This window comes from Notothenia rossii (assembly GCF_949606895.1).
Source record: "Notothenia rossii genome assembly, chromosome: 1".
Classification (NCBI taxonomy): Eukaryota; Metazoa; Chordata; class Actinopteri; order Perciformes; family Nototheniidae; genus Notothenia; species Notothenia rossii.
The window spans coordinates 80,590,039-80,608,373 of NC_136912.1; the positions used below are offsets into that span (position 1 = coordinate 80,590,039).

General features: G+C 40.7%; 1 protein-coding gene across 4 annotated transcripts; it reads left to right on the forward strand.

Moving 5' to 3' along the window:
- Nucleotides 1–1,158: 1,158 nt before the first annotated feature.
- Nucleotides 1,159–17,102, forward strand: LOC307044261 (GRAM domain-containing protein 2B). 4 transcript variants are annotated; one of them, XM_079689348.1, is made up of 13 exons: nt 1,159–1,372; nt 10,646–10,828; nt 11,897–11,960; nt 12,074–12,146; nt 12,229–12,332; nt 12,454–12,552; nt 12,746–12,817; nt 12,939–13,007; nt 13,123–13,222; nt 13,344–13,433; nt 13,745–13,844; nt 14,377–14,484; nt 15,047–17,102. In XM_079689348.1, the coding sequence occupies exons 1-13, from the start codon at nt 1,281–1,283 to the stop codon at nt 15,060–15,062; spliced, it is 1,170 nt and encodes a 389-aa protein (XP_079545474.1). In that variant the 5' UTR covers nt 1,159–1,280; the 3' UTR covers nt 15,063–17,102. The 4 variants fall into 4 exon arrangements, with proteins under 4 accessions (XP_079545474.1, XP_079545475.1, XP_079545476.1 ...); XM_079689349.1 differs by having other exon boundaries at nt 13,126–13,222; XM_079689350.1 differs by lacking the exon at nt 1,159–1,372 and adding an exon at nt 6,407–6,543.
- Nucleotides 17,103–18,335: the final 1,233 nt, after the last annotated feature.

An 18,335-nucleotide genomic window follows, 5' to 3' on the forward strand; every position in this document is an offset into this window, starting at 1 on the left:
GATATATTTATGACACAAGGACACATTTGTGGACAATAACTACAATGAATCAATAGGCCATATTTTCCCTCTCACTATATAATATTCATTGCGTAACCTAACCAGGCCAAGGTCAAAATTGTGTATAAACGCTTCAATTTCAACTGAATTTTGAATTTTGAATAACCCAACAACAACATCCTTCCCCATCAGCATTGTGTCTCAATACGCCACCCCTCTAGAGCATAATCCATTTGTAATCACATAAGGTAGTCACAAGAACCACCGTCATCCGTTGTGATGTACATTGTGACATAGCTGATGATTTAGCTTTGGCCTTGTGCCCTTGGTCTGCTGACAGCAGTTGTTGCCTTTGTCCCCAGGAAGATGAGAGGCCCCTACATTAGCTGCTTGCATAATACTAGGCTGAAATTATATATATGTGTATATAAGTGTATTATTCAGAGGCATCATAAAAGCCACCGACTGTGCCATTGACCAGTCTTCTTTCTGTGTCAGTGCCCTCCACTTCCTTTTATAAGAACAGGGACTTTGGTTATTATGATTCATGAGGTTACAGTGAATTTACAATTTGAAATTATTGATGAAGTCAGTACTTGTCTGCCACTGCTTCTCTTAAAGAGAAGGTTGGTTTGATTTTATAAAAATAACTACAAATATGAGTATCATATCAAGACATAAGAGCTATTTCCTGTTACAATTATTGATATTATGTTTTAGAATCATATGTATGGTGTACATTTACAGGGCCTCAATACAATACAATACAATTCTGCTTTAATATAGTTGGTTGATGTTAAGCAGAATGCAAAACAGGCCCCACCCTGGTGTGCCGACAGCAGTTTTTTTTTTTTATTATTGGATTGAGAATAGTGTGATGTGGCACTTTTGTTATAGCACTAAGTGTATTTACCAAGTTGTTCACAGGTGGAACGTAACAATCACATGTTTATCATTAGTTAAAAGGACACCGCTAGCACAATATATAAGTCGTGCTGTAGGTGTCAAGAGAGAGACCGCCCTGCTACCATATAGGGTAATGGGCGGTCGCTGAAAGCCAACTACCCCGTTCTGATTGGAGGGCCAGTCTGACATGACCGATTTTTTTACAATCGTCATCGACGCTGATTGGTCGGCTGACTTCGTCCGATTTCGGCTCATTATCTTAATCAGCCGTGGATGGAGTGAGAGGGGGAAAAAGCAGAAGCCAAACAGGAACGGTGGAGTCTGGTGTGGACCGTCGTTTCTACACGAACCGACGACCACTGGCTGAAAGAAGAATGCTTGAAAACAAGAGAGAGAGATTGAAAACCTTCCTCAAGAAGATCGACGAAAAGGCCATCGTCAGACTTAAGCACTTCATGAAAGAAAGGTAAGCGAATGTGGCTAGCTGAACCGCTATCTGCCGGTGATCATCATCAGCCGGAGGATGCTAACGGTTAGCATTTCTTTGATGAGGAGACAACCTGTCTAATACAATTGAATTGTTTATCTCGCAAGATTTTCCTTTAACACAGAACCAAGAAATATCGTTTAGAATTTTACATCAGCTGTGCATAAGGGGTCAAATAAGTATTTCAGTCAACGAGTAACGTTAGAAAATGCTAGCAGGTTAGCCACCCTCCTGGCTGAGGATGTGAACGCATTTAAATGACGTTACATCTAGCTAACATTACCATAATCAATTACACTATAACAACTGTACGTTGTGTTCATTGTTGTCTACTGAGTTTTAATATATCTGTGTACACGCTGGCTGGTGATAGCATCTTTGCAATATTGGTGTAAACAGTGTGTGTTTTAGCATAGGTTCACTGTAAACGTGATGTTGTTGTCATAGCTAACGTAGTATAAGATTGGTCATTGATTGAACGGTTGTTGACCTAAGTACCTGATTCAGATGATACACCATCCACTATAATAATAACAGACTTGGATATCCCCGAGTAAAATGCTCTTTAGTAGCAAAATGTAAATGTTTTTCTGGTACGTTTTTTCAATGTAATGTTAAGCTTCTCTGCAAGTGTTTCTACAGACACAGTCCAGGCAGGGGATTTGATTTAATCATTTGTTTCTATTTGTATTGGGCTTTTTCCAAGAACACAATGATTGACCCACATCAGCCCTGTAAAGTGATGTCATGCGTGTGTTGTTTGAGACTAGTAGCTTTCTAATCTGTTCCAGGCAGCGTTTATAAACATCTAAATTACATATGGAAGAGTTGCATAAAGACAGGCTGGTCCATGTCTGGAACTTTCTTAATTTCGTCTGTGCTCAGAAATCGTGACTTCATCCACCGGCCTATGTGGGTCGGATTGGTGTAACTTCTTGACCTGCTGTTATTGAGGATCCAGCCCTTTTTTTAGACCAAGAGCAGACTACTCTTGCAGGATTGCATATACATGTTGACTCTTTTAAACATGCACACATATATTGTGTTACCCCCAGGGAAACACGCTTGTGACACATGGGAGCAAGTCTAGCTTTTCCCTTTAAAGACTATATTTAGCTGCCTTGAGTCGACCACAGGTGGTACATGGTGTTATATAAATGCCCGCTGTATCTCACTGTTAGTACTTCTCGTCCTCTGAGCTTCACCTTTCACTTGCCTCCATAGATAGCCATTTGCTCGAGTAAAGGAGCCCTGCCAATCACACTTGGCCTGCTGCTTATCAACATAGCTATGGTGTGTCTGTAGAACGGTATGAGGGGGAGGATTATCTGTTTCCACAACACAGTCATACACTTCCATGACAGTGTTGTTGCATTGGCCTCAGTGAGCCAATGCTCATATAAATGCAACAGCTATCCAAAGTCATTTCATCCACTTACGATCTAGTCGGATTTCTCTTTAATCTTCCCTATAAAAACGCTATAGCAGCTAAGGAGTTTGATGTAGCAAATGAGTACACCACCTTAATGTAAAAAATGTGTAGCCACTAGCCAGCGTATAGTAAGTCACTACATACAGGTTTGCAATGAACACAGTGGCAACCATTTGAATAGCATTTTTTGAATGGGGAAGAACCTACTGCTGCAAAGCTTGTTTAGATGGAGGAGCCTGGAATAGTCTGGGTGGGGCAGCTTTGCAGGCGCTCTGCTGGCTCCAGGAAGATGCTCCCAGGACACAGCCTCCTTGCTGCTGTGGGCAGCGTAGACTGTGTAGGTCTAAATTATGAGATGTGCTGCAGGCGTAGAGGAAAAGCCAAGTTAGAGGATGAAACCACATCAGCAGGACTGTATATGGCTAAATAAAGGGTTGCATATTTAACAGCTGGTTAAAGTTATGTGTAGCTTCTTTCAGGCTAGTGCTAATGGCCACTCCTCTGCCCTTGTCACAGGGCCAAGAAAAATGCTATATTCTTCTCAGCTGTCACACCTTTTGGTTTTCGCGGCAGCCTGGTGAATTCCACCTAATGTAGTTGCCATAGGTCAGACTAATTCTGCCACACAAGGCTTTTATGCAATCTTAACTAAAGGCTTGGTGTTCTGCTCAGCTTTGATCACCAGGATTGCATAACATACAGTTCTTTTATTTGTTGTTTTAATAGTATCTTGATTTTAAGATGAACCTAAGGCACTTAGGTGTACTGCCTTGGCATCACTGCATCAAGGTTGCTTATTATAGTTTGGGGTATCTGTATGGAAACTCAACACAAGCAGAATGCAATCCACTCCACTCAGAAACAATTCATAGGGACCCTGCCATACACAGCGCTGACTTGCACCAGGTTTTCAAATGTAAGTATCTGTTGAATTCATGTAGCCTCTAAATGGCTTTGCTACATGTAGTGCTTATGTATATGACTGCCCCCCCCCCCCCCAACAACCTGTGGTTCTGAGGAGGAGGGGTCAACACAATTCTACTGTGAGTAAAATAGAAGCCCCCTTGTACACGGCAGAGTAGCCTACTTTTACTTTTAACGATTTTAAAGTCATTTAAATAACACGCCCCCCCATGCTCATATGCCTGGTTGCTGGAAGTACTCTGAGTTTCCTGAAGAAAGACCCTCTGTCTCTGTGCCCAGTTTGCAGAGAGGAACTGGAGGGAGATGCTGCATACTCAAGGCCACATGACTTCCCACTCCAACACACACACACAGTTATTCTGTAACACATGCACACAGATGTTTTCTCTGTTCCATTTGGCACACACCAACACGCAGTTTTTCTGCAGACTGGGCCCTGGCAGGCAGCCACAGACGGCCTGTTATTTTGCAATAACCACTAACTCGCTTCCCTGCCCTTCCTAACGGCTATATTGAAGCTTGCATACATAAATGCATGCATGCATACATGCAAAGACACAGAACCCTTTTCAGTCACACTAATTATAATACGATTTCCTCTTGTCTTCAAGTTCCTAATTTTGACAATCTTTTGTAAGTTTCAGTTTTTTTTTTTTAAGTAGTTCAATTAAAATATAAGAAAAAGGGAAAACTAAGTGAACTCAGATGCTGTGTATGTGGTTGCATACATCTTAACTGAACCATTTGGCTTTGTAAAGCACAGCTGCAACAATCTGTTGTTGGCATTGGAGAAGAATGGTTCTTATTGGTTCACATGACGACAATTATCCACGACTCTCCAGAAGATGGTGCCCTCACACTATCTTGTCCAGCAAATTCTCAGGCAATCTACATTATGTGAAAGTCAAACCTTTGTCAGCCTTGAGAACTGTGAGTGGTGTTGTTAGACCAGTCATGTTACCTGCGGGAAAGCTTTTACATAAGCATTCTATACTGAAGCAATTTTGTCTTAATGGCACTAGCACTGAAAAGCTGATGTGGCTGATTCCTAAGGACGCCTGGGATCATATATCATCTTGAGACCGCTAACAAATACGTCATAACTCTGCACCAATGGGAGTTATTCTGCCAGCTGGACAGCCCTGTGCTGGAGAAGTAATCCCTCACGTTTTAGTGCAACCTATGCTCCAGTGAATTTAAACATATGCATCTTTTATAAGCTTAGTTTAAATTTAATTTATAACTTTCTGGTGTGTTTTTTTTGTTGTAATTTATTAAATAAATGTGATTGTTGTAAAAGGGCATTTGCTGCAGTGTATTATATCATAAAAGGGCCATTGTCCATCTTCCCACAAGCAACATAATTGTAGTATGTTCACCCAGCTTAATAAAGTTTATAACACAAACAACATCCGTCAAGCTGTCGGTAACAAATTGTACATGTTAATACTCCAGAAGTGAAGTTAATCGTACAATTAATGTTGGGGTTTAAATAAGAGTGATTTATCAGGAGCCAGGCTTTCGTGAGAAGGGCCCCCGAGCCTTCTCACAAGCACTCTGCAAGCCTTATCTGTAGATGAAATGGAGAGTGACAAACACAAAGTAGAATTGATCATGGCTGCGTGCTTGGGTAGCTCACTTACTAAGGTGAATGTATAAGTATCTCCTTTTGTAAACTTGGCTTTTATGATTCAAATATTACACATTGTTTTCACAGATAATCTAAACCCGTTTCCTGTTTAAATGCCACTAATATTAACTCAGAATTAGACAGTTTATCAGACTTGCAAGCAGAAGGTTTAGTTCAGAAAGGCCACGGGACTCTAGCAAGGAACAATCCTGTGCCCTTTTTACAAAATGTATTTATAACACGGCCATCCCTCTGAATTGATCCTGCAACTTGACAGCAAGAGGTATAGAGTAAACAGTTGGCAGGTTTAAAGGAGAGTAACGGAGTCGTATGGTGGCTATATTAGGAATGATGTCACGAGTGCAGTTGGACTTTATCTGCCTGCTTGAGTGTCCTGGATGGTGATCTCACCAGGTATAGGAATAGCGTGGAGAACGTCAGCCCTCAGCTGAGGTTTAAACAAGGTTCTGATACATCAAGAGTATGGAGTACACTGTAATTATCTGTTGACTGTTTTGCATAATATATTCTTCTGAGCTTTTCTCCCATTTTCCCTCTAGTTAGACACTAGTATTCATGTGTGTGATGGCTCCATTAACACCATCAACAAAGAGTATGCACTGCCCTTGTTATGCACAATGACCTGGCCGGCTTCTAAAGCAATCTAACTGTTGTTATTGAGAACAGGCTATTGGATGTTTTTTGTTCTTCTAAACTGAGAATAACCTGGCATAGTTTCTCTCACCCCCCACCTTTAACCCCTACTGTTGTAGCTGTTTTCCCGACAACACAGACAGAGAAAAGGCTCCAAAAGAACAAAGCTTAGGAGAGCGTTTTAGGCTTAAACCACACAGTCTCTTTTTTGGTCTTTTGAACACCCTCTTTTGGGTTTAATTTGACTTTCGCCGTGTTTCTTGCACTATCTTCATGTCGGTCTCTTTGGGGCTTTGAACATTGCAGTAAAACAGACCTTTACACCCTTTTGAATTGGCTGGCGACGCTCCAGGTCTAAGTGCAACAGCTACAAACCGCCATACTCGTTTGGCTGCCTCGACGAGCGCTGGCAACACGCTTTTAGGGATTGGTGGTCATGGAGAGAGGGAAAGGCTTGTTAAACCAACAGGGTGCTGTGGCCGGTTCTCATTGCTCCAAGTGTGAGGGAAGGTAAGGCGAGCAAATATATCACATTTCTTAAACCGTCTCAGATAGGAAAGGGCTCACTTGAGAAATGTTAAGTAAACGTAGGATTATAGGTTGTCTATGTTTTCTCCCTACTGTAAAACAAAGGCTGGCTAATGTGTGAACACTTTGTAAAATCTTTCTTTAATGTAGTCTCATATACAAAAAATAATGTAATCATCAGCCCATTTTCCTGATAAATGTATTTGTCGTTTTCTCAATGGATCTTATGTAAATCGGGTAAATGTGCTAGCATAGCAGTGGTTACAGTTGTGAGCCGTCTAGCCTGTGTCTTGTCTAGTTTCTTAAGATATACCAGAACAAAAGCGATTAAGAAATTGATTAGACTTATATGAATGTAAGTAATCTCTATTTCACGGAACATGTCATCATGGGAACAAATTACAGGCGTCGCTGACCTTGTTGTTTATGCTAGTAGCTGTTGTGCAGTTACATTATATAAAGAATTATAATTTCACGGCTGCCTGCATGATCGTTTCTGAAAAGGTGCTAGAAATATTGTGTGTATTGGGATTAGTTCCCAATCCAAAGTATCGAGTACTTTTAAAAGTATTGTGGTGCTAAAGAGATGTTAAGCATACACATTATATTCTTTAGACTTGTTGTATGCATGTGTATAAGAATGTTGTTTGGTTAAGATCCTCGGCACAAATACACCATGATCATCTTTTCAGTTAAAAGTATGCAGAAATCATCATTCCAATATGGTAAATCCCTTCACATTGCACTATTGGTCAAAAATAATTCCAAATTCGTTATTGCTCATTTTTAGAAGCAAGTCTCGAAATGCCCCCATCATTTCATGTATGTCCATTTGAATCCACTTCTGTGTAGAATTTGATGTGCCTATGTCTGCTTTGAGATATCAGAAATGTTTGTACAGCCCTTAAATAAGTCAAAGTGCTGTGACACATTTGATATGTGCTCCAGCAACGAAGTAATCAGGTCAGAAGTCAAGGCCCCGGACTGGCCATTACACAACCATTCAGGCTGGCCGCCTCCTACTTTGTAAATATGAAGTACTCATTAAGAAACGCCACTTTTATGCCCTCCATCATTTATTTTTAGATCTAGATTGTGTTTCCACATTGCAACCTTTTAGATGTTACATTGGCTGCGATCACGCACCTGTTCAACCTTGATAGCTTTGGCCTTGAACACTTTTATAGGTTATCAGGCTGACTCAGTTTCTTCCTTTTGAAATAGGCTTGGCATGAAATGTACTTCCTTATTTCATTTCACTGGAAGATATTAGATAATCATATTGTTGTTTATTTTTTTTTGTCTGTCTGAATGTTCTATACAGGACAACCTGCCAGTATAAAGACAATGCCCTTATTTACTGGAACTTTTGCAATAAACATTATACACAGGAGAATTGAGAGGCAGACTGCCAGACTGTCTGTGTGTATTGACTGCATGCTAATAAGGCTAAAGATGGTTGTGTCTGTCATCCACGTTATACGTAGACTTTTCTGCGACAACATACTACTTAACTCAATTCACAAAACCACCCTAATCTGTGGGAAAATTGCAACATTGAAGTGTTTTTAAGTACACAGAGAGCTGAAGGCTGCCTGAGTGTTTCAGGAAGCGGCTTCAACGCGACCTTGTTAATGGTTACCGTTAGTCCTGAGTAAAGAGAGGAAGTTGTTGAGAAATTCAAACAAATATTGCTTATTGGTTTGAGACTTTAACCCCCTGCCTATGAGAAATGGGTCAGGTGAGCATATTTGAACACCGGAAAAAAAACATGTGGTCAACGGTTCAACCTGTTTTTAGAATTGTTCTCAGTGGGTTTGCTTAGTCTACATGCCAGGAGCCTACTTTCCCCAATGTTTACTCGCTGCTTTGGATATTGATACGTTTTATATTTTAAAATAAAGGATGTCTGTCAACGAATAACAGGCTTAATTGTTCACGACACTAGCAGGACATTATCATTACAGGAAGTGTTGTTGCTGAACACAATTTGATGATTAGTCTAATTACAGGGGGAGGCGTCCAGGTGAAGCTGCATTTCAGGATTTTCTTTCTGACCTTTACTTCAATTACACTGCAGAGACATTGTTTGAGGGTTACTAACAAGTTAAAAGAAAGCAGCACTAACTCCTTTTGTTGATTTGTGCCGGATTAAAGCAGTCTGTAAACGTTCAGCGCACTTCCTCAGAATAACATTCTGCAATATCATTCTGCCAGGCCATCTTTTTTGGAAATGTCTGAATTCTTATAAAGAAGTTCCTACCATACGTTCCTGCCATCACCGTGGTAAAATTCTTTGCCTAAGGGGGAACAAATAATGCACTGCCGGATGGGCCCGTCTGAGCGTCCACAAGTATTTCACTTTCTTAGCCGCTCATATATGTGTTTATAAAATCTATGATCCCACTTTTTATACCAGAACAAATCCTAACAAGACATGATTCTGATGTTGGATAATGGCACTGGAAGGTTTTATGGGTTAGGCCTTGTTTTCTTAGCATGTCAGTGCCTGTGTTTCACACCGTGGACTCTTGGGTGTGTTTGTGAGCGTGTGTGTGTGTGTGAGACGGAGAGAGATTGAGATTTCTCATGCTTCGCTGGCACTGGGGGAGTGGCTGAGTTTGACGTCACCAACTACGGAGTGTCACACCATTCTCAACACAAAGTTGCTTCCTCCTACCAGCACATTCACAGAGCTGTACAGCAACAGTTTTCTTCTGGCAGGATATGGCGAGGACACTGACTTAACTAGTACTAAACTCTTTTTGGACCATATATTCAAAAGCTGAAGGGAACTATTACAATCTTTTTTGGGAATTTTAATATCTTACTGACTTTTGTTAGAACTTTTTGGCTTTGATGTTATGGAGTCAGTAAGTATAGCTTAGAGATAAAGAGTGGGGTTCTTTTTGTATAATAGAAGGAAATGCCTACTGTTAGTAGGTATATGAGTTTTCGTTCATCAAAGCGATTTAAAGTTACAAGGTAAGATTGTCTCTGTTTGTTTATAGTCATTTTCTAAGTTTGCTTGCTTTTAAAAAAACAAACAGAAATAGAGGTTTTCTGACTCATCGTTGTTGGTAACCTAATTAATTTTAAGATTCACGTCTGTAGGTTTCACAAGATTATTTATTCTTCCATGAATGTGCAGCTTGTTTGTTCCTGGCCATGGAAAGGTTATGGCCTTAAAAGAGCACTTTGCCAATATGTAAATTCAATTAACTAAAAAGAAAATGCCAGAGGCTTGTAAATCTAAGAGCATGAGCCGACGTTGATGAGCTTGTAAAGTTGCTTGAAGGTGGAATCGTACAGCCACGACTAGAGCACTGACGCAACATATATCCATGAAACTTTCTCATTGGAATTTTCCGACAGATCATAAAGAAACACATTGTCTCCCAAATCTAAGTCCCATTATCACATGTCATGTAAATGGAATTGACCTCCAAAACCATAACAAGGTTCTTTATTTAATCATACGAACACAGCTACAGTGACGTTATGCCGTTGAAAATCTTGTGTCACAGGCTTCTCCAACAGAGCAACGCAAAACACAGAAACAGAAAAATATAGCGCTAGTAAATACAAAAAGAAAAAAAGTTTTGAAATAGCGCAATAAGAGTCTATATGCAAGTTATTGAAATAGGATATATAGATAAATAATGTTTAAGTGGCAGCCAGATGAATATTAGGGATGGTGTTTCAACTGTTCAGATGTTGAACAGATTTAGCTTCAACAGTAAAGTGTTTAACTATTGTTGGTGCTGAATGAGGATACTCTGTAGACTTCAGGAGATTGTAATATGTGTGTAAGCAGAGAAATGTAGGTGGTGGCTGGTCTTCCTCTTTTTGTTTCTTCATGTTCTCATCATTCATATTCTCTATTCATGTTTTTTTCTAGCTCACTGCGAGGAATTTACAAGTTATTACAGTGGGGAAGTTGGCTGTGACATTTGAGCTTCAGCGGTGTAACATCTTTTCTCTAACCCTTTTTAAAGAGGCCTATTTCATGTGTGCATTAGAACTCTTGTAAACTATTATTATGCATGTTGCTAAATCTCCTTTTCTCCTCCTCCCTTTCCAGCAACTACCCAGTAGAAAGCAGTGGTGGCGGGCTGCCAGCCAAATTGAAGAAAAGCAAGAGCAGCTCCAGCAATGGCAGCATCAAGAAGGCGGAGAGCAGGAAAGCTTTGAGCCTAGAGGCTGCAGAGCTCGAGGTCCAGCAGCAGCAGCAACGCAAAACCCTCACCAGACAGGAAGCCATCAGGTAGGAAGGACTGAGGGGAAGAGACTGGGATGTATACAAAACGCCTTCCAGTAACAAGCCTTAAAATAAGTGATGACTCTCGTGACTCCTAAAGTCTTATCCGATATGTGGAAATACTTTTTGTGTTAATGGAAATGCAGACAATTGCATAAGGTGAACAAAGCTATTCTGGAGAGTATCACAAGACCAGAGCTCCCTCTCAGCTGGTAGTCGTGACACACTCATGACTGCACAGCTGCTCCACACCGACTGTCTTCTCACATGATTCTAACATGTGAGGTATATCGGTGAATTTATAATATTCATCCTGAATACTGCCTTCATGACAGAGAGATTAACCTGCTACTTTCCATATACCGTAATTTTCGGACTATAAGCCGCGCCTTTTTCCCTATTTTTCCACGCTGCGGTTTATATAACGGTGCGGCTAATCTATGGATTTTTACAGCTAATGGCCAACACCTTTAACTCTATGGGCTCTATGGCCGGTCCGCGGACCCCCACCTTTAAGCGGCGGGTTCCAGCAGGAAAAGCTGGAGGCCGGAAAAGAGTGAGACAGGTAGCGCGCAAAAGTAAAAGTGGAACCGAGAGTGGTATGCCGCTGCTGCGGCTTATAGTCAGGTGCGGCTTATAGTCCGAAAATTACGGTATGTTATTATGAATTGAGGAACTCCAAGTTCAGTTGTATTCTAAACCCCAATTTTAAACTTGGAACTCTTCATATCGACTTATAAAAGGAACAATTGGATCTCTGCGATTTGGTGCTTCACTTTGGTGTTTGTTGCTATCATTTTATTCAGAATAAGCTACATGTTCAGTTAAAATAAACCTTGGATTCAGTTTGCCCTACAAAGTAACACATTCAAGTACTTTGATGCTCTATATACTTCTGGTGCCACTTAAGTACAAAGGACGTCATGCTCAATTTTTAGTTTAGTATACAAATGACTGGTACTGCTTTCCCACGCTCTTGCTTTTCTCGTACTCATGTGGCCTCTCGGTATGTTCTAGCGTAGCTGTAGCGACAGACTTCCTGTGAAATGACAGCTGTGATCTTTGTCTCTGCAGGTCGCAGACTTTCGATGTTGACAGCAGAGCGTTTGAGAGGACGGAGGGCACTGGCTCGCAAAGTGTAAGTATTACACGTTTAATGATACTTGTCAGGTGGAGGGCTACAGACCTTTTATTGTACCAATGTCATTATTGAAATCTAACCTGATCCTAATTTCCTTTTTACTCTTTTAGAGTTTTATGAAGCACAACAAGACATTCCACAAATTGTTTCCAGACATTCCTAACGGCGAAGACTTGATACACGGTAGGTAAAAGAAAAGAAACGCATAATGACTTAATGAAGGACTCACATAAAACTAAACATGATTCTGCTCCTCTTCTCCCAGCATACATCTGTGCCCTGCAGAAGGAAGTGCCCTACCACGGTAGACTGTACGTCACTGAAACCAACGCCTGTTTCTACTCCTCAGTTCTGCTCCGGGACACCAAGGTAGGCTGTCCTAGTGGATTTTTTTTTGTGTGTTTGTGTAACATCTCAATTGTAATATTTCTGGTTGTTTCATTACATCGTTCCACTTTTCCTAACAGTTTCTTGTTTCATGTTTCTGCAGGTCGTTATTCCAGTTTCCTGTATCCACATAGTGAAAAAGCAGAACACAGCTTTACTGGTACCCAACGCGTTGTCCATTCGCACGACAGACGGAGAAAAGGTTAGTTTCTCTATTTAACTTCCAAACAGCCATTGTTTGTAATACAGACTATACAGTGTATTTAATAAGCCTTGTTGGAGCACATTGAACTCTGCTTTTGATGTAAGCCAATCGACTGCTCTTTGTTTAATGGTTCAGGATGGCAGGTGGCTAATATTCCCTCTTTGCTTCTCCTCTCCCTCTCATTGTGTAGTACCTGTTTGTGTCCCTGCGGAACAGAGAGTCATGTTATCAGCTGCTGCGCTCAGTGTCTCCGCAGATAGAGGTGAGGTGCCCAAGTCAAATGTAAAAGAGTTTACAAAACTGACTATCAAAATGAAAGTAACATTTCAAAAATAAAAGTGTTTAATACATCTGTTAATCTAAACATTTCTCTTTTGATACAGGATGGTAGCACCAATAGTAGCCCCATCTTTTCCTCAGCGGAGAACAGCTTCGATAAGAGCAAACTGGTGGTAAGAGAACGTTTCTCCAATAAAGCAAATATGTAGAATGTCACGCATTGACTCAAATATTACATTTTTAAAGGAAAACATAAATCTGATGGTGTTCCGTGCTCTCTTATCTCAGCAGAACTCCAGCCAGTCGAGTCTGGACGACAGCTTCGACCAATTCGATGGTTCTGAGTCTCAATCTTTACGGGAGCAAATTCTGCACGTACCACACAGAGGTGAGTCTTTTACCCCTCATTAACATCAACAGTAGTTAATTTAACAACTCTAACCAGTCATCATGGAAAGTTCAAAGTATAATAGCTGGCTAACTTATTTCTTCTCTCTCCCCCTCTTCAGAAGCAGTGCCTAATGGCCATGTCCCGCCTTACAGGAGCCTTCACATGCAGCAGAGTGACAGCTCATCCTCAGAAGAACTGTCCGTTTCAGGTAACACTTTAAGACCGCTTAGTTTTACTCCGCAGCCAAGTCCTGAAAAACAAGTTTCTTTACTAAAATTGCTGGTAGAGGAGACGCCTGACCATCATTTAGGTGTTTTACGGGCCTATAAAAAAAGCAGCTTGAGTCTCTATCCCCTATATCCAGACATTTAGAAAGTCTTACTTGGAAGATGTCTATGTTTGCTCATAGTGTTAGTGTGCGTCTCACTCTATTCATTTACAAAATATGCGTGTACTTTTAGTGCATGACTACCAGAACATAGATAATAAAGCTTTTGTTTATTTTCCTTTGCTGTTCAGGTGGATCGTGGGTTTGGAGCGTGACGGAAAAGGCCAAGTCCCTGCTGGTTCAGAGAGAGGCCAGCACCCTCAACACTCTACTCTTTATATACTTGATCTTGTGAGTAGCTCTTCCTCACTTCAATGTTTTGTCTGCTCTTCTAATCTCCCTATGGGCAAATCTTAATCTGCTCCTCACTCTTGAAGTCACACTTATGAAAGGGAAGGCTGAGGAATTTCAGCAGCCTGCTGAGGTTCTAATGAACTAGGTGATCTTGTTGGATCTCATTGCATAAAGATAAATTCCAAGCTTGCAAACCAGTTTTTGGAAGCTAAAATTAGAAGTGCACAGCTGTCTCTTAAACCATATGTTAGCCTCTTAATTAAGACTTAAACTCTTCTTTCCCCCCCTGCTGTTTACAATAAGAAGGCATTCAGTTTGAGAGCTGTAACTGTAATGTTGGCAGTGGATTGAGATAATTGATATGAAGTGTGACATGTAATCATTCAATTATCTGATCTCATCTAAGGACTTTACGAATATGGGCGTTCATTCGGTGTTAAGCTTTTGTTTGTTCTCTTTGTACCTGCTGTTTGCTCAAATCGCTGGCCTTTATCACAGAGAGTTTGACTCATATATGTTCCTCTTACAGGGTTGTGCTGCTGCTCTTGTCTTCTGGATACATTGGTTTACGTATCGTGGCCCTGGAGGAACAGCTGACGTCCCTAGGGGCCCTGCCTGAGTTCACCTTACAAAGCGGGTAAGTACTTATTTGAAAATGAACAAGCATAAACAACCCTGATTAGGATGGTTGGCATAGAGATGAAACACTGGAAGTTAGCAGCTGTTTTATCCATGCAGTACAAAAGTTCTGCATCGCTACACGGCACCTTAGAAGAATACATTGATCAAATTCAGCCTTATTTGTGCACTCACGATCCTCATCACTACACATTGCTGCCACTGGGTGGTCAATGTTGGGTACTGACTACGACACAAGAAAAAACTGAAGACTTACTCTTTTCCCCAATTATTCTTTACTCGCCCTGAAAAAATTAATCTGTAGTTACAAAAATAAACATATGGTCTTGGCCTCAGAATGGCTTTTGTAATGTTGTTTTCAGAGTAAATCGACATTGTTATCTTTTTTAATCTAGTGTTTAAACTGTTGCATGATTGGCTCTGTTCTCCGTTAAGGACAATGGGCAAATTGATTCCTGTAAAAGGTGTTGCCTCACAACAGTCATTCAGTATTGTTAGGCGTGTATTGCGTTTGCTTTAGATATGTCACTCAAAACTGGTTCCCTCTTGTGTTTTCACAGGTACCAAGACACATAACCCTCAGTGACTGAAGGAGAGATCTGTCCACTGAGGACTGGAGAATTTTTTTCGACCTCAAAGATTCAATGTACTTTAAGACTGTGCTCCGAACATGGCCTGTGCTGTTGGCGAGAGGAAAAATGGCCGATCTGTGCAATATCAGAACAACTCGTTAACTTGAAGGGCTACACTTCCTCATATTGCAGTTGACACATGGACATGCCGCGACTAAGTCACACGGAGCCGAGCCAAAATGAAAACACACACTGCCTGGTTGCAGCGTGTCTGTCGTTGAAACCAAAGCCAAGCGGCTCTCAGCAATGTGCCGCGCCAAGTTATGTTCTCCATCGTCCTTCCGACCTTCTACCTGAGCATGCAGTCTGAACAGGGCTACTCCAATCAGCAATAGCCTGCTTTGGTGCTTATAATGCACCTCCACACCTGAGACGTAGTGCTATGCATAACCAAAGATGCACACGTCTTTTTGCATGTGTGCACGGAGATGATTTTGATATTTCGCTTATTTACACTTTCATGTGGAATAATCAGATCTGTCTCTGCTGGGTTATACCTCTCCGAATGGTTCTTATCTTATCAGCTGTGGGTTAAAATGGTGATGGCTGAAGCCTCTGAATCAGATCAGCCCATGGAGGCGTGAAACTCTCCTGATGGGAGTGTCCTTTCTCTCCTCCTCCAATCGGCAATGATTGCAGTATTACTTTCCTGTTCTTTGGCATGATTTAAAGCAGTTTAATAATCAATGCTCAGAGTTCATTTTCCCCTGCAGTCCCAGCTGTGGATGAATGCATCATCAATGCACACATATTTAAAACGAAAGGACACGCAGAGGTTGTCTCAGAGGCAACGATGTGTTTTTGTGTACGACTTTTTTACGACCTTCGTCTTTAAGAGTACATTTCAAATGTGTCTTGTTTATCCATGGCAGGCCTCTTGAACACCCAAGTGGCGTTTTATAGAATTTTCAGGTTGATTAAAGTAGCACCAATAATGTATTTTTAATGCTTATGCATGTGTCTGCAATATCGACACTTGACTGATACTGTATATGCGTTCTCCTTCTTGTCAACGGAAGAGGAGAGTTGCAACCACACTCCAAGGTCCGAGTTTTCAGCAGTGGTCCCAGGAAGAAATTTCAATATGCAACAAATTATTATGCATGGCAAAAATGTAATTTATCTTTTGTGTGGCGTTTTTAAATGGAGCTTGATGTTTGTGGGGAAGAAATTGTTTAGGACAAAGAAATCAAAAAAAGATTTGAGTGAAAGAAACTGCTCAATCGTGTGAGCGCACTTTAAAAAAAAATGTTTTGTGCCTGTCACAATCAGAGACTTCGTTTCTTGGGTTGAGAAGAAATGGCAAAGCTGGCGTTCTGTGGTACCTGACGGTGCTCCAATTGTTTTCACTCAGGGGTGGTGGGCACTACCTGCCTCATGGTTTTAGGTTGTTGTCTTGTCTTTCTGTCATTTCAATGTCTAGTGGATGTGATGGGGTTCACATTTTTGTACATCTTGGCTTGGGTGTTTTCTCATCAAATGTCCCATTGAGAAAGAATACTTGACTTTACTTATTGAGTGATGCAACTTATTCTCAGATTGCCGCCCCCCCCAAATGAACTTTTAAAACTAACCCTGCAATGCATATCCACCCACCATCTCAATGGTTTAACACCACTGTTGTTGTGGAAGCTGTTGTTGCCCAGGTGTAATGATGATTTGTTTACTACATCCTTTTTAAAGAGTCACACTCCATGTTCAGCAACATGTGATAAACAGTTCTGTAATTTCTTATATCCCCCACATGGGGGCAGCACACACATCCACTGTCCTTGAATGGACTCGATGCAAGAATCCCAATGATGAGGGCAGTATTTGTGTGGTTTTGCACTATTCAAAGTGTTGTAAATAATTTTGTATCAAATGTTAATGTCCTTAATTCTTCTATGGTCCTCTATATTTATTTGCATTCTGTGTAATTCAAGGTAGTCTCTGTGAGATGGCTTTGCTATTGTTCAAAATAAATCAAATGTTGCGAAGTAAATCATTGTTCGTTGTTACTGTTCTTTCACAAGACTTCAAATGAATGGAAAATTAACTTAATCTTATAAAGTTTTGGGATTGGCAAAGATAACTTGGAAATAAAGGAAAGCATTCACAAGACGCATGACACATTTGTGGTGAGGTAATAAAAAAAACAAAAAGCAACTTCAAATCTTTGGACACAGAAAAAAATACAATTGCTGCGAAACGTTATCACACTGTGGTTTGATAGAAACTTGTTTAGTGCTCTGGAATTCACCTTGTATTACTCAGACTGAATCTGAAGGTTGTGTGAATACTTTTACACTGAGAAAAAAACTATTGCTGTTCACATGTAATCATCATTCTGTTTGTGAAAGGCTGCCATACCATGATATTGAATCGCAAATTCCAATTAGCTTGTAGCTTTTTAGAGATATGTGAAGATGTGAAAGTAAATCTTTTAAGCAAAATTCACCAAGATCAGGGGCCTCATTTATAAAGGGATATACGCTCAAAAAATGGCGTACGGCAGTTTCTACGCAATGTTTGCGATTTATAAAATACTAATTGACGGGAAAACGTGCGGTCCTCCACGCAAACTCTAACTCATGCGTACGCACTAAGCACAAACACGGGAGAGACGAGGAACTGCGGCACCGTCGGCAGAAGGAAGAATGGAGAGAAATATGTGAACATAATACCATAATTAAATGTTACCTCATTTATCATATATGAAGAATTCATTTTCAAACATTGATTAAAGCCAATCTTAAAATGATTTAACAAACGCCTGTTTGAGACTCCTCAGTGCACACAAAAACATAACTGGGAGAAATAAATAAATACGGATATGTTATTTAAAACCACCTCGAATATGTTGTGTTAATGTTATGAAATGTTTTCTCATAAATTATGCGGTAAGCAGAAGGACAGAATTACGTCTAAACTGACGCCGTAATCATTAATAATCAAATGAGACAATCTGCAAGAGAATTAGCTATATTTTGTTATTCTTAATGCTTGTCATTCACACGTTAAGAAAAGACGGACTCCACCGCCCGGACCTAACGGAGCCGCAGTGGGCTAGCTCCGGGACGCCGGCTGGAGCTAGCCCCCTGCGGCTCCGTTAGCTCCGGGGGCCACCACTGGGATAATTGGGTCCCCTATTAACATTTGCTCCCGTTTAGCATTATGGACGTCATAGCCATAGACTATAAAAGTCTTACCCAAGGCTGAATCATAAACTAAAATG

Coding starts and splice junctions, on each gene's coding strand:
- LOC307044261 (XM_079689348.1), top strand. CDS start 1,281: ATGCTTGAAAACAAGAGAGAGAGATTGAAAACCTTCCTCAAGAAGATC. Junction 12,147..12,228: donor CGGCGAAGACTTGATACACG/GTAGGTAAAAGA, acceptor CTCTTCTCCCAG/CATACATCTGTGCCCTGCAG. Junction 13,434..13,744: donor AGAAGAACTGTCCGTTTCAG/GTAACACTTTAA, acceptor TTTGCTGTTCAG/GTGGATCGTGGGTTTGGAGC.